Source organism: Symphalangus syndactylus, chromosome 8 (genome assembly GCF_028878055.3).
Source record: "Symphalangus syndactylus isolate Jambi chromosome 8, NHGRI_mSymSyn1-v2.1_pri, whole genome shotgun sequence".
NCBI lineage: Eukaryota > Metazoa > Chordata > Mammalia > Primates > Hylobatidae > Symphalangus > Symphalangus syndactylus.
The window spans coordinates 53,952,557-53,968,857 of NC_072430.2; the positions used below are offsets into that span (position 1 = coordinate 53,952,557).

Below are 16,301 nucleotides of genomic sequence, written 5' to 3' on the forward strand. Positions count from 1 at the left end.
CCAGTGAATCAAGATAATAAAAATGTACCTGTCCCGCGGTGTCATACAGTCCGAGCAAGTGTTGCTTGCCTCCCACGGTCACAGTAACTAGGGGAGAAGAGAAGAGAAGGGAAGAGGAGAGTCCATAAACACAAGCTTCAATCAGGAGCCTTCACATTGTTTCCATGCCAGCATCTCCTTGGGCAGCAAGAAGAAGCATATGCCTCGCCCATGTACATTCTCAACCAAGTTGACAGCATAATTTCCAAATGAAAGGTAACCTTGGGCTGCAGTGATGGCAGATGGTCTGAGCCAAGTCCAAATTTCTCAACAGAGATGAATATTATTGGTGCCACCAGGACACTCTGTGGGCTACCCACTGATCCTTATTCAGCTCTGGAACACCAAGCTTCTGAAGAAAAAGAATGCTGGGCCCCTTTTTCATTAGATTATTGCCTTCTTTTCTTTGGTTTGAGACACCTTTCAGGGCACAGAATTGTGTAAGTAGCTTGTCTATTAGAAATCTCTCTGCTTGTATTTGTCTTTGAAATATTTATAAAACCCTAAAAACAAAGAATATTATCACACCTATGAATACATATTTTTATAGACTATAAAGAAAGGCAAATAGTTAAATGAGAAGGGCTTAGCATTCATTCTGAAAAGTTTTTTAAAATTAGATACTCCTGTGCTTTTGCACAATTGATTCATTATGATTTTGAACTTTAGTTGCAGAAGACGTTGTATGGGTTCAGTCTCACATACTTAAAGGGCGCTTAGAGGGTGAAAAGCAGTGAGTTTGACTTAACTCAGTAGCTTACTACTTTGCCAAGGAATTGTGCCCTGAAAATGAGAAGCAAAACAGGGATAGCAACCACTCTGTACATGTCTGGAAACGAAAGTCTCAACTTGAAACTAAACTGAGATTGAACAGATTGAATGCAGGAGTAATAGAATTCTTTTCGTGAATGGAAAGAGCAAATTTAAATTTCAAAAAAAAAATTGAATCGCTTTTTGGAAAAAGGAAATAAAATATGAAGAAAAGTGTGAGTTTTTTCTCTTGTCAAAATGTGCAAATTCAGTGTGAAGATGATTTTTGATTCCTCCTATCATTAGCTGTGCAGGAAATGAAAGATAAACTGAATAGCAATCTTTTATAACCATATCTCTAACAGCCAAATTCTCTAGCCTGCTGCTTAGAGTTGCTGATTCTGTATTGATTTTACTTTTATTTCTTTCCAGGTTCATGGGCTACATGTATACAAGGAACTTCTTAATGGCTCATTCTTTGAAAAGCAAAGCACTTGTTTAAAAGCACTATGTCCCCAGACACTGGGAACTATTTTTCTAATCTACTCAGATCAACATGTGTTCAGCTTGATAACATGGCTGCGGCCGCTCAGATGAGCTGTTAAATGTGTATTTTAAAATGGTAAACCCAGCTCCATCCACCCCAGTTACCATGCTGACAGAAGAAGGGCATTTAAATGTTTTCACTTCCTTTCACAAGTCAGGCTAGCAATAGGAATGGAGGTGAGGCGGTGTGGCCCAGAGCTCTCGTCCTGTTTAATTTTTCCTCTTCATGCGCAGTGGTAGAAGAGAATCCAGTCAGATGTTTCTGAAATCTGCCTAAATGGTTTCTTCAATGACAAGTTCACTAACTTGTCATGGATTAGGAGTGAAGGGAGACATCCAGCTATCGCAGCATGGAACCTCAAGTGAGCCCAGTACATGCAGGTCAGGGGCAGCTGTTCCAGAGACCCCTTAGATTGTCTCATGACATACAGGCCTGGGGCCATCTGTGGAGTGATTCCTAGAAGTCGAGTCATCCTCACTGCCCCACTGGGCACTGCAAATATTCCTAAGCAATGGCTCTGACCTATGTTAGGGGAGCTCTGGAGTGCCTGCTCAGACATTCCTTGCTTTCTCAGTCATTCTCTCCAGTCTGTTTTTCCTCGAGTCTCACCCTTTTCCCCTACGGCAGCTTTGATCCCTGGGAATTTCACCAGGCCTGAAGTGAGCACAGGAAGGTGAGGTGGTGGGCAGAGGGTCTGGACAAATCTTTCTCTTTCCTCTGTTCTTTCCTTCTTCAGGAGTCTACCGGGTTCCTGGACTGAACTCAATGGTGGGAGCAGAAAGACCAGATACAATTCTTCCTGCCATGCAGCATGGAGACAAGTGGTTTCCTGGCAAAGCATGGGCACTGTGCAGTGTGGCATGAGTTGTGTCGGGGCAGTGTGAGGGGTGTGGGGGCCTGCGGCAGGGGCACTGCTGGCTGTGCACATGTCTGCACACACACACTGTGGAGCGGGATCAGGAAAGGCTTTCTGAGCAAAATATGAAAAGAAGAAGTCAAACTATCCTTCTTTGCTGACAATATGATTCTATACCTAGAAAACCATAAAGACTCTGCCAAAAGGCTCATAGAATTGATAAATGACTTCAGTAAAGGTTCAGGATACAAAGATCAATGTACAAAAATCAGTACTAGTTCTATACACCAATAACATTCAGGCTGAGAGACAAATCAAGAACACAATCCCATTTACAATAGCCACACAAAAATAAAATACCTACATCTCTACAAGGAGAACTATAAAACACTGCTGGAAGAAATTATAGATGACACAAACAAATGGAAAAACATTCCATGCTCATGAATGGGAAGAATCAATATTGTCAGAATGGCCATACTGCCCAAAGCAATACAGATTGAACAGCCTTCCTATCAAACTACTGTAAACCAAAAATAAAATTCTAAGCACCCCAACTGACTGAATGGAACCCTCCTCTTGGTTAAGAGCATTCCAAAGTAAACCTGAAAAACTAGTTCAGGCTATGATGGGAAGGGGGGCTGGGTGGGACATGCCTCATCGTACTCTCCTCCCTTTGGAATTTAGGCACAGCTGACCAGCATTAACAGGAAAACAGAGGTCTTGTGACTGACAAAACAGACTCTGTGGTAATAAGATGCCAAATTGCAACCTGACTCTAGTATAACATCACAAGACAGAGAACAAGCCTTGAAAGAAACCAAAGTATTTTCCCCTAAAATATCTTGGAGATATTTTGAAATGGCCTTGAAAAACTGTCTCTTGTCTACAATCCATAGAAAATTCTTTTCCCTTTTCATGTCTTTTCCTGATCCAGGAGAGATTTAACTAAGAGTCTGGCACTTTTAGGGTCTGATAAGAGACACCATTTGTTCTCTCTGAAGCCTGCTACCCATAGCCTTCATCTATGTAACTATCTATCTATATATTATATAGATAGGTTGCAGAACCTTGGTTTCTGCAACTCCGCTTATCTTAACTAGAAACGTTTATTTCTGTTGACTTCAACTTTTCAGACAGAGCTTAACCCTTTCAACCAATTGCCTATCAGGAAATCTTTAAATCCACCTATGACTTGGAAGCCCTTGGCCTTTCCAGGCCTAACCAACGTACACCTTACATGTACTGATTTATGTCTCTGTAACTTCTGTCCCCCCTAAAATGCATAAAATCAAGCTGTAACCAACCATCTTGGGGACATGTTCTCAGGACCTCCTGGGGCTGTGTCATGGGTCATGGTTTTTACATTTGGCTCAGAATAAATCTCTTCAAGTATTTTACAAAGTTTGACTTTTTATCATTGACATTACTAATGTCATTTTTACAGAATTAGAAAATACTATTCTAAATTTCATGTGGAATCAAAAAAGAACCTGAATAGCTAAAGCAATTCTAAGCAAAAAGAACAAAGCCAAAGGTATTACACTACCCTACTTCAAACTATACTATATGGCTACAGTAAACAAAACAGTGTGGTACTGGTACAAAAACAGACACATAGACCAGTGGAACAAAATAGAGAACCCAGAAATAAAACTGCACACCCACAGCCATCTGATGTTTGATAAAGTTTATGAAAATAAGAGACGGAGAAAAGATACCCTACTTGATAAATGGTGATGGGATAGCTGGCTAGCCATATGCAGAAGAATGAAACTGGACCCTTACCTTTCACCATATACAAAAGTTAAGATGAATTAAAGATTTAAATATAAGACCTCAAACTATCAGAATTCTAGAAGAAAACCTAGGAAACACCATTTTGAACATTGGCCTTGAGAAAGATATTATAACTAGGTCCTCAAAAGCAATTGCAGCCCAAACAAAAATGGACAACTGGAACCTAATTAAACTCAAGATCTTCTGCACAGCAAAACAAAAACAAAACAAAACAAACTATCAACAGTAATCAGACAACCTATAGAATGGGATCAAATATTCACAAACCACACATCCGACAGAGGTATAATATTCAGAATCTATAAGGAACTTAATTCAAGAAGCAAAAACCAAAAACCTTTTTAATAGAGACATGAACAGATACTTCTCAAAAGAAGACATACAAGTGGCCAACATGTTTATGAAAAAATGTTCCACATCACTAATCATCAGAGAAATGCAAATCAAAACTATAGTAAAATACCATCTCACACCAGTCAGAATGGCTATTATTGAAAAGTCAAAAAACAACTGATGCTGGTCAGACTGTGGAGAAAAGGGAAACCTTATACACTGTTAGTGGAAATGTAAATTAGTTCAGCCATCATGGAAAGCAGTTTGGATATTTCTCAAAGAACTTGAAACTACCATTTGACCTAGCAATCCCATTGCTGGGTATATATCCAAAAAAACCAAAAACCAAAAAACTGTTCTCCCAAAAAGACATATGCATTTGTATGTCCATTGTAGCACTATTCACAATAGCAAATACATGAAATCAATCTAGGTGTCCATCCAGGATGGATTGGATAAAGAAAGCCTTGTGCATATACCTCATGGAATACTACGTAGCCATAAAAAGAATAAAATCATGTTCTTTGTAGCGACATGGATGCAGCTGGAGGCCATTATCATAAGCTAATTAATACAGAAACAGAAAACCAAATACTGCATGTTCTCATAAGAGGGAGCTGAACATTGGGTACTCATGGACACAAAGATGGCAACAATAGACAGTGGGAACTACTAGAGCGTGGAGGGAGAAAGGTAAGGATGGGTTGAAAAACTAACTGTTGGGTACTATGCTTACTACCTGGGTATGTAGTAAGCATAGTACCCAGGTGATGGGTACTATCATACCCCAAACTTCAGCGTCATGCATGATACCCATGGAACAAACCTACAGATGTACTCCCTGAATCTAAAATAAAAGTAGAAATTAAAAAAAAAAAAAGAAAAGGCTTTCTGGAGGAGGAGGTGTCTGAGCTGAGTTCCTGAGGATGGCCAAGAGCTACCCAGGGTGTACTGGGGGAGGAACAGCTGTGGTCCTGAGCTGCCCAGGGTGCACTGGGGAAGATGAAGCCAAGAAGGTAGGCACACAGGGTGGAGCTGCCGTGGCTCACTGAGGCTTCATTCTGATGGCTTTGTTAAGTTTGAAGTCCTGAATTATTCTTTTCCTCAAAATGAGTAAAAGAGAAGGACTTAAAATAATTTCCTTGAGTTAAGGCAAAATGGTGGGGGAAGGGAGGATGCCATTATGGGTGTGGAAGCCATGTTGGATGTTCAGCTTTGCTGTGTAGTGGCTGTCTAGTCTGTCTGTGTGTGGGGCCAGTCCTGCTGGAGGAATCCTAAAAAGAGGGGGCAGAGCTTATGCCTTTAACTTTTCATTTCCTCTTCTCTGCCCTTTTATTCTCTCATTCTATCAGAAGGAAGATAAGTAGATCACACAGTTTATGCCAGAGGATGTCAAGGGACAGCCAGAGATAGATCAAGTGTCAATCAGACGTTGAGGGTTATACGGGTCATGGCTTTGTGAGTCCTTATCTTGGGACTAGCAGTGGATGCCTTATTGCTTGCCAACCTGTGTCCTGTGAGGCTTTTCAATTTGGAAATGAGTCAGTCACACCTGCATAGAAGGAAGGTATTGTCATAAAATGCTAATGGTAAACGTAGTGAGGTTCAAAGAGCAGGATCTTTCAAGTCAGATAGTTCTGTATTTGAATCCTATCGTTGCTATTCATCACTGTAATGACCTTGAGAAAGTCACCTACTGTCTCTGAGCCCCTCTTTCCTTATCTATTAAAAATGGGGGCCGGGCGCGGTGGCTCACGCTTGTAATCCCAGCACTTTGGGAGGCCGAGGCGGGCGGATCACGAGGTCAGGAGATCGAGACCACGATGAAACCCCGTCTCTACTAAAAAAAATACAAAAAATTAGCCGGGCGTGGTGGCGGGCGCCTGTAGTCCCAGCTACTCGGAGAGGCTGAGGCAGGAGAATGGCGTGAACCCGGGAGGCGGAGCTTGCAGTGAGCCGAGATTGCGCCACTGCACTCCAGCCTGGGTGACGGAGCGAGACTCCGTCTCAAAAAAAAAAAAAAAAAAAAAAATGGGGGGTAACATCACCTACCAAAGAAAGTACTTGTGAGGAGGAAATTAAATGAGAAAATGCCTGGAACATAGTCTGACCTATGGTGGGTACTAAATGACTGTTATTTTTCCTCTTTCAGCAAATGCTTATTGAACCCATTCTAAGGACAAGGACTAGCCTGTCTTGCTCTCCACTGAATACTCAGTGCACATTAACTGGCACATGGTGTGATCTTAATATTTGTGAATTACTAGTCATTTTCTACCCTATAATAGGTATTTAGATCTGTCTGATATTCCCCACTGGACAGGAAGATCCTTGAGGGCAGAGTCTCCATGCCCAGTATATCCCAGAGTACACAGCCTACATATTATGTATTATGGCATACATAATAGATGCTGAATACACAGTATAGATATAGAGCACTGGGGGCAGAAGAAAGTTCTTCAAAATGTACAGAGGGGCAGCTTGAAGCTCCTGGAAAGATTGGAACTGCTGGGAAGTTCCTATAGCCAGCAAATCTGCCTGGGAGACAGTGGTCAGACTAAAATCTCAGATCACCTTCTATTCCTGGAGCTATTAGTGTTGCCTTCTGAGCTTAGAGAGGTTTTAAAGAGAGTAGGTCAAATGACCTGCTAATGGTGCAGACGATTCTCTCAATAAAGTGTGAAAAGTTGTCAGTGACCTGTTAAGTATGTAAAATGAAGCTCCTTTCTCTCAAATCCATGAAACTCTTTACTCTCTTGTCTTTCTTCTTTGAGCAAATTGGAGTGGTTAATTTTGTGACTTGGTGTGAGATGCTAATGAAGTCTAAGTCCTGGTCTTGCTGTCTTGAGTTTCACCTAGAGAGAAAATAGCTCAGGTAGAACTTACGTCTACTTCCCTCAGCATTTCAGTTATCTCACAAAACAGTGTGTGTTCTGCAATTCTGGATGAGGAAGTGTCGGTCATGCCCTGTAAACCATCAAAGCCCCTTCCTCATTGGGTTGGCTGTCTCAGCTGCCGAGAGTGGTCTTTTGAAGTCAATATGATGACTATAGGATGGCTTTCAAGAGAAATGTTGGAAATGTCAGGTCAGTTACAGGGATGCCTCCAAGTGCCATTCAGTTGCTAGCACATAACCAGCTATCTGCATTATTATGTCTAGTGTACTGTATTTGCTAGTTAGAATGAGGCACACCTGACTATGTGGTGTATGTAGTACCACAAAGCTGCTTTGCTGGAGGAAGAAACGCTAGATTCTGGATATAGCAAGAAATACAATTTTAGGAAAGTTAAAAAAAAAAAAACAGCTTTCATGCAAATATAGGATGAGCACATGTCAAAGATTTATTAACTCGTTGGTGAGTGAACCAGTAAGATGGTAAATCTTGTTCAAAGAGCATTTTGAAGAACTAGGCATTTATAATATTTAAAAAGCAATATTAGGCCAGGTGCAGTGGCTCATGCCTATAATCTCAGCACTTTGGGAGGCTGAGGCAGGAGGATTGCTTAAGCTCACGAGTTTGAGACCAGCCTGGGAAACAAAGTGAGACTCCGTCTCTACAAAACATAAAAAAAAAAAAATTAGCTGGGCATGGTGATGTGCATCAAGTAGCCCCAGCTACTTGGGAGGCTAAGGTGGGAGGATGGCTTGATCCCAGGAGATCAAGGCTGCAGTGAGCCATGTTTTTGGCACTTCACTCCAGAGCTTGGGTAACAGAGTAAGACTGTCTCAAAAAAAAAAAAAAAAAAAAAAGGAAAAAAAAGAAAAAAGGCAATGTTAGCATAGGTGGTTAGGTTCAACAGAAAACTGATTACTGTCCTATAGAAAAGATAACTTTTGATGTTATCAAAAAGAAAGGTAAATATACGGGGAAAAATGGTTACAATATATGAAGGTCAAAGAAGATTATATCTTTGATACATAAACAGGTTTTTAATCAATAAGGATTAACCCGAAAGAAAAAAAGAAAGAATATAGACAGTTTACAAAGAAATAAATATAAAGGGCAAATTAACATTGGAGTGAAAACAATTTAAATTAAAGAGAGATACAGCCTTGGGTCATTCAAATTGGCAATGACGAAGAGAAGAAATACCCAGTGCTGGTGAGTGCATAAAGATGTGGACACTTCACACTGCTGGAGAAAATGCAAATTTATGGATTAATTTTTTTGGAAAGCCATTTGGCAATATAGATCAAAAGCCTAAACAGGAAACATCTTTTTCACATTTGACTCGGCAAACTTATTTCTGCAGTGTATCCCCCATGACAGAATAAAAGCTAATGTAGTGTTGATATAAATACTATCAAGTATTTATATCAAGAGGGCATTTGGTAATTATGGTAAAAAAAAACTGTACATGTGTACAACAATGTGTATATGTAAGTCTATTCATCATCAAAGTGTTTATAGTAGCTAACAGTTGGAAACCATTTACACACTCAACAATCAGGGATCGGTCCTCAATAGTTACGGAGCAGCCTTAAGATGGAACCTTTTAGAAAATAATGGGGAATGTGGTAAAATATTCAGGATATAATGTGCAGATAGCAGGAGATAAAGTTCTACACGTATATGTAAAATAACCACAGAAAACACTTTATTTTTTCCATTCTTTGCTATCATGAACCTGTAAAACAGTTAGAAAAACTAGTATTTGGGTGCTCAGCAATCATGGTTATTGTGCCGTTGTTAATGTATGTACAGATTGTATTAAATGTCATTTAACTTACCTCCCATCACTTAAATTCTATCATTTCTCCTAGATTGACTCTTAGAAGCTTTCGTCTTAGGCTTATCCAGATTTATTTTAGGCTGTAGGACCAAGCTTATAATTTTATGAGTAGAACGTGTGATAAATAGGTCTGCTGCAGTGGAGGTTTATAAACTGTGTATTCCAGGGCAACTCATCTTTTTCAGAAAACTATGATGAACCACTAATGCTCTACCTATACTTGCTTTCCAAAGGTACCGAGAAAATATTGTGCATTTGAGAATGTGGGAATTTGCCAAAATGTATTAGTTGTAAATTGAAAGAAATATATGAGCTATAAAGACAACATAGTAAATTAGGTTCTAAATATAGCCCTTTGTTGACAATGTCTAGGTATAGTGAGATACACTAGCCAAGTGAATATTCAGTGTGTGTTTCTGCTCTCGATAACTTCTTTTCCAGATGATTACAATATAATTTGGAGAATATCAAGCTGTTTTGCTCTGTTTTCTACTTTGGTGCATGGTTGTCATCCTAAGATTATATTTACTTGCCTGTCTCTTTGCTATTCAGTCCTAGAATTTTATGTATTTGTGGTTTTTCCCTTTATTTATTTCATTTATCTTTTTCTAATATCCCCAGCCGGAATATGGGTTCTTTTCAGGTAACGAAACATAGGTTCTTTTCAAATAAAAATAAGGTAACCTTATTTTTTGTTTCTTAATATATGTCAAGAAATATTCATATCTGCTGATTCACATTTGATGGTTAATTATGATTGGGGGAGGATTATATATATGATAATTTGAGATAAAACAGTGGTTGGATCCTTTCTGCAATAAATATATGCAAAACCATCTTTCACTGTTACCTTTATTATTAAGTATGTTCTCAGAGTTTGTATAAGGTAAGAAGTCTACTACTTCTCTGTCCTTGTTCACATATTTTTCCTAATTGTTTTCCTTCAAAGCACCTACAAATAAAAATATAATTTTCAGGATGCTTATCAGCAACATAAAGTGCATGGCTAGCTACTCCTCTTAAGGAGAGTTTCAAAGTTGGCGAAAGGATGCACTTAATGTTGACTCCCTTCAGAACCTATGTTATGCGTTGTCACTGAAAGATAGAGATATGCCTTGTGCAATATTTGGTTCCTGGGGTTAGTAGGTTCACTGGATTAGCAATCTGAGTATTCGAGTTGTTGTTGTTGGCTTTGCTGATGTGTTTCTGCCCAGTTTTAGGTAAGGTGCAATTAATTCACTAGAATTTCTGTGCATTTAAAAGTGTTTAAGGCCGAGGCAGGTGGATCATGAGGTCAGGAATTTGAGACCAGCCTGGCCAATATGGCAAAATCCTGTCTCTACTAAAAATACACAAATTAGCCAGGCATGGTGGCATGCACCTGTAATCCCAGCCACTTAGGAGGCCGAGGCAGGAGAATTGCTTGAACCTGGGAGGCAGAGGTTGCAGCGAGCCGAGATCATGCCACCGCACTCCAGCCTGGGCGACAGAGTGAGACTCTGTCTCAAAACAAAACAAAACATTTAAAAAATGCAACTCAAATATAAATGGGAACCATGTGGTACATTCTCATGGTGGCTTCACATACAAGGAAACACACAGTACCTGCAGCCAAAAATACTTCTAAACCATTCTGATCTCACCCGAAAGATAAAGACACCAGGGAGGATTCAAATCCTGAACCATAGCACTGCTTCTTAAAACCACCTTCTTCTCAGTAGTTTTCATGGCCTGCCACAGCCTTGAAGATTTGCTTCTACCCTCTTTAGCAGCATGCCTGTGTAAAGGGTTTAGTCTCCTTTCTGGCAACTCAGGAAAGCCCAGGGCATGGCTGGTACCCTCATACTCTCCTTTGGGCTGTTGGGGAGAGGGAAGCTGGGTGGCCAAGGATGCTTTCTCTCCTCAGTCAAAGGAGGGGAAAATAGGAGGGGAATGATGATAAACTTTTATAATGTAATACTTTTTCTTGTAGTCCCAACATGGAACATTTATAATCCTATATGTATATATATATATATTTTAAACAGGTCAAGGGGTTATTTGCTAAACTCTCTTATTATACTAACCTCATATCTTTCTCTTGGAACCTGTAGTTGCTCAGCTGCGTAAAGTATGACACTGTCAAGGCTAGCATGGGTGGCTGAAACTGTAATCTCTATTAGACCAGTAGGTTAAAGGCTCCAGGGTAGGAAAGGGAATTAGAAATAAGATGATAGTCCCCCCTTTTTTTTTTGAGACAGAGTTTCACTCTTGTTGCCCAGGCTGGAGTGCAATGGCGTGATCTTGGCTCACTGCAACCTCCACCTCCCGGGTTCAAGCGATTTTCCTGTCTCAGACTCCTGAGTAGCTGGGATTACAGGCGCCCGCCACTACGCCTGGCTTATTTTTGGTATTTTTAGTAGAGATGGAGTTTCACCATATTGGCTAGGCTGGTCTTGAACTCCTGACCTCAGATGATCCGCCCGCCTCGGCCTCGCAAAGTGCTGGGATTACAGGTGTGAGCCAGATGATAGCCCTCTTGGAGTCAGTCACTAATGGGTTAGAGGCAAAATGAGGTTGTGCGAGGGAGCCCTGTGGATGAGGTGTCGAGACTTCCCCTGGATGGAGGGATGTGAAATCACCTCCCCTCCTCTGTCCTCGTGGAGTAAGGTATTCAGGACCTGGCGTGGGACTAAGGCTGGGGAGGGGTGATATTCAGTGGCTTTGCCAGTAACGACAGAGAAATGACAGCCTTGCAAAAAAAAAAAAAATCACAGGAGGGGAAAAAAGTCATATTTGCAGGGGAGAAGGATGGGGTGGGTGGGGAAGGAATATGGTGAGGAAGGAAGGAGGATGTAGGGAGCTGTGGGCTACTGTAACCTGAATCCATCTTTGAAAGCACCTCCTGAGAAGAAGGGGCTGGTTCAGTCTGGTTTCCTAGGCTGTTTGGGCCTGGCTCACAGCTTCCATGGTATCTTCATTGTTGCCCTAACCTGACCTGGTCGCTCAGATAACTCTCTGACCTGTGGCCTCTCTCTGCTTCCATCAGTCTTGACCTATGACCCTTCATCTGGGAAAACCCAAATGAATTCTGGAGGATTGTTAAATTTCTTGTCTAAGCTGGCTCTGCCTGGAAGGGCAACTCAGCCTGAGCTGGGCTTGGCTCTTGAGTCGATAGGGGTCAGCGTTGCTGGGGACTGGGTCCGGGTGAGCTGATAAAGAGAGACTTTTTTTTTTGGAGACAGTCTCACTGTGTTGCCCAGGCTGGAGTACAGTGGTGTGATTTTGGCTCACTGCAACCTCCAGCTCCTGGGTTTAAACAATTCTTCTGCCTCAGCCTCCTTAGTAGCTGGGACTACAGGCATGTGCCACTATGCCTGGTTAATTTTTTTTTTTTTTTTGGACAGAGTCATGTTCTATCACCCAGGCTGGAGTGCAGTGGTGCAATCTTGGCTCACTGCAACCTCCATCTCCCGGGTTCAAGCGATTCTCCTGCCTCAGACTCCTGAGTAGCTGGGACTACAGGTGCATGCCACCATGCCTGGCTAATTTTTGTATTGTTAGTAGAGACAGAGTTTCACCATGTTGGTCAGGCTGGTCTCAAACTTCTGACCTCATGATCCGCCTGCCTCGGCCTCCCAAAGTTCTGGGACTACAGGCGTGAGCCACCGCGCCCGGCCATTTTTTGGTATTTTTAGTAGAGACGGGGTTTCACCATGTTGGCTAGGCTGGTCTTAAACTCCTGACCTCGTGATCTGCCTGCTTCGGCCTCCCAAAGTGCTGGGATTACAGGTGTGAGCTACCGCGCCCAGCCAAGAGACTCTTGTCACTTCGGTCCAGCCTATTCTTTCCTGGGGGGACTGGTACATTATTGAGCCCTGCCCTCCAAGAAGGGACTGGCCAAGAGACAAAGGATGTTACAGAAGAGCCACGTGTGGGTATGATTGGGGTGGGCTGCAGTAGCATACTGATTACCTTTGCTGTCACTCCGGTATCCCTATCTTGTGAAGCTTGCGCCTCTCCCTCCCCTCCAATCACAAATTTATAATGAGGGCTACACAGTGGGACTGTGCTCTCTGATCCACAAGCTCTTGCTTAAAGGACAAATATCTAGCAGAGTATTTGGCCCACTATAGGGATTCAATAGATGGATAATAAATAAAAGAATATTTTTAGTCACAGAGATCTGATGCCGGCCCCCAGTTGGCATATAGTGCAGGGAGTAAGTGACACAGGGATGAGCTATGGAAGCATGTGGTTGAGGAATAAAGGATAAACACATGGCCAGGCATGGTAGCTCACACCTGTAATCCTAGTGCTTCAGAAGGCCAAAGCAGGAGGATGGCTTCTTGAGCCCAGGAATTCAAGAAGAGCCTGGGCAACTAGCAAGACCTTGTCTCTACCAAAAAAAAAAAAGTTAGCCAGGTGGCATGCACCTGTACTCTTAGCGACTTGGGTGGCTAAGGCAGGAGTATTGCTTGAGCCAGGAGTTGGAGGCTGCAGTGAGCTACTACCGGGCCACTGCGCTCCATGAACTCCAGCCTGGGCAACAGAGCGAGACCCTGTCTCTTAAAAAAGGTAAAAAAGAGGATAAAGGTGCCATAATGATTTGTAAATGCCTCAGTGACACAGAATATCCTTCTATTCATGGTAGAGTTGGCATTCTTGGTGAAGTCAAGGCAAGAGCCTCTTCTTAAGGCTGCAAGAAATGTGTGGCTCCAAAAGAGAGATAGGAAAGCTCACACCTGGATTGGTGGCCCTTCAGTTGAGTGTGAGACAGGGCAGCAAGCAGGGCTGGAGCTGTTTTCTCCTCCTGCTGCCATCACAAGTGCATTTGAATCAGGAGCATGGAGTAGGGGAGGATAAGGCTGGGGGGAAGTGGGGCTGGGTGGTGGTGGTGGTTCTTGTTAATGTGAAGATTCTAATTCAGATGGTCTGGTGGGTCCTGAGAATCTATTTTTCTAATAAGCTTCTAGGTAGTGCCCTTGCTACTGGTCTGCAGACCCCACTTCAAGAGACAACGCTCTCATCCTTCCTTTAAATGTAGCTTCTCTGAGCCCCTAAGGTGATTGACAGTTACATATAAAGGGAGCAGCGTATTCCACAAAGGAAATGCAGAGAGGCAACTGGGTCAGGACAGCAGCTGGAGTGCTCATCCTTGCCCCATCACTGGTCGCCAGACCTTAAGAGGGTGGGGGCATGGTCCCAGATGAATTCCTGCAGAGAGCTGCAGGGACCTGCTGTGGAAAGAACCTCCCGAGAGGGCTGATGGTTACCTTAGGGGGGGATTTGAAGCTTGGAAGGGACTGTGGCCAAAAAGAGATAAAAGAGATGAAATTACAACAAAGTAACCTTAGGTCTTGGAAAATTTTCTCTTGCTCCCCTAGGTCATTACTAAGGGGATCATGGCCTCAACATTTGAGAGCATGGGTAAAGGGAGGGAAGTTAGTGATGGGGGCCAAGAAGGCTGCGAAAAGTATTGCTTTTCTGTTGTTTAGTCCAATATTTCAGTAGATTGTACCCAGCAGCTTGGATCGCTATAAAAATCCAATGCGCTTTCTTCTATATGGGGACTTCAAGAGTCCTTTTGAAGTTCTCTGACATAATTTTAAAGATGTGCTTCTGGACCTGTGGAAGTACCCACTGTTGCTGTCTGTCCATCTGTCCATCTGTCTACCATGGCAGACTGTGTGGGCATGGCTTTAGGAGCAGCTGGGGAAGTTACACGTTTATCTTCTCTGGGTGAGCTCTGCTCTCCCCGCTTTCTCCTCGCTGGCCTTGGAAATTGGTATCCTGCTTTTCTCTTCTCCCTGACTAAAATCTTTCCAATTTTCTTTCTTCCCCCACACACTGAGCTACTACAAATGCTTAATAACTGACTGGACTGTGAACTCCTTACAGGCAAAGAGAAGCCTCTAGGGCCCAGCACAGTGCCTTGCAAGTAATGAGTATTCAATTAATGAGGTTTGCTGAATGAATGGATGGCTTAAATGCCCCCCTCCCCCAGGAGCGCATACATTTCACAGGGGATCACATCAAACGGATAAAGCTCTCCTAGGGATCTCAGGAGCATCTGGTGGACTAGAGGAGAGTTGTGGAGTCTTGTAGCTTTCCCAGCACCCAGGAAATCATAGCAGAAGGCCATGGTCATACTTTGTGGTGTGCATGCCAGGAGATGCAGTTGTTGAATTGAAACTGATCAATTCTAGAAAATAAGGAAGGCTATTGAGCCCATGGCTTGGGCTCACTCCAAGATAGACAGTGATGGAGTGTTTGGCCAGTTCCCAGCACTGACAGCCGAGACAATGCTGATCCGGTCCTGGGTGACATAAGGCAGCCATTGCAGTTGTCAGTTTCAGGTCCTGGGGGATCAGCTCAAGACCTTGACCCCCACCTCTGCAAGGGGCTGGCTCTACCATCACTCCAACTACTGTGCTGCCTGGGAGCACTGTGAGGGACAGTTCTAGAGCTGCAGTGACTCTGCTTCCAAATCTGACTCCCAGCCAAGAGACAGAGAGAAAAACAGAACATACCTGCTAGTTACCTTCCAGACTTAAGAATTAGTGAAAATAAATGGATATTAGCCATACCTCCTGAGACAAACTCAAGCGGTGTGTGTGTGTTTTTAACTGTCACATTGGTTGACCCTCTACCACTCAGCAAAAAATGTTCTCTTTTAGACTGTGCTGCAAGGATCAGATCTTCTGCTCATTGACCATGGCATTTGTAACTAGTTGTTTTTGTCATATGATCTTAGAAACAGTGAGAAGGGAGTAGCCTTACAAATCAATAAGTGCTGACCTGCCTAAAAATAGAAATGGCTGGAGGAAAGCAGAGATTGGCAAGGAGGGGGAAGTGGCCTGGATGAATACAAGAAAATAACTAAGCAAATGATTTCAAATTGTATCTAGGGGCCAGGCACAGTATCTCATGCCTGCAATCCCAGCACTTTGGGAGGCCAAGGTAGGAGGATCACTTGAGGCCAGGAGTTTGAGACAGCCTGGGCGACATAGTGAAATCCCATCTCTAAAAAAAAAAAATTAGCTACTTGGGAAGCTGAGGCAGGAGAATCACTTGAATCCAGGAGTCTGAAGTTACAGTGAGCTGTGATTGCACCATCGCACTGCAGCCTGGGTGACAGAGTAAGACCCTGCCTCTAAAAAAAATTATCTAAAACCTATATGCTTTCAAAGCATTCAGGGAAGTGTACTTTTAGCAGATGGGGGAATTAGGAGTTGTCATGTGCAAATGACAGACTTAGGC

The 16,301-nt window shown here is 42.6% G+C and overlaps 1 protein-coding gene across 1 annotated transcript in view; it reads right to left on the reverse strand.

Moving 5' to 3' along the window:
* Positions 1-16,301, reverse strand: part of RHOJ (ras homolog family member J) — a 91,612-nt gene that overhangs the window by 24,879 nt on the left and 50,432 nt on the right. The window contains exon 2 of the mRNA XM_055289148.2: positions 29-87. Within this exon, the coding sequence (XP_055145123.1) occupies positions 29-87 (59 nt within the window). The remainder of the gene's footprint in view (positions 1-28; positions 88-16,301) is intronic.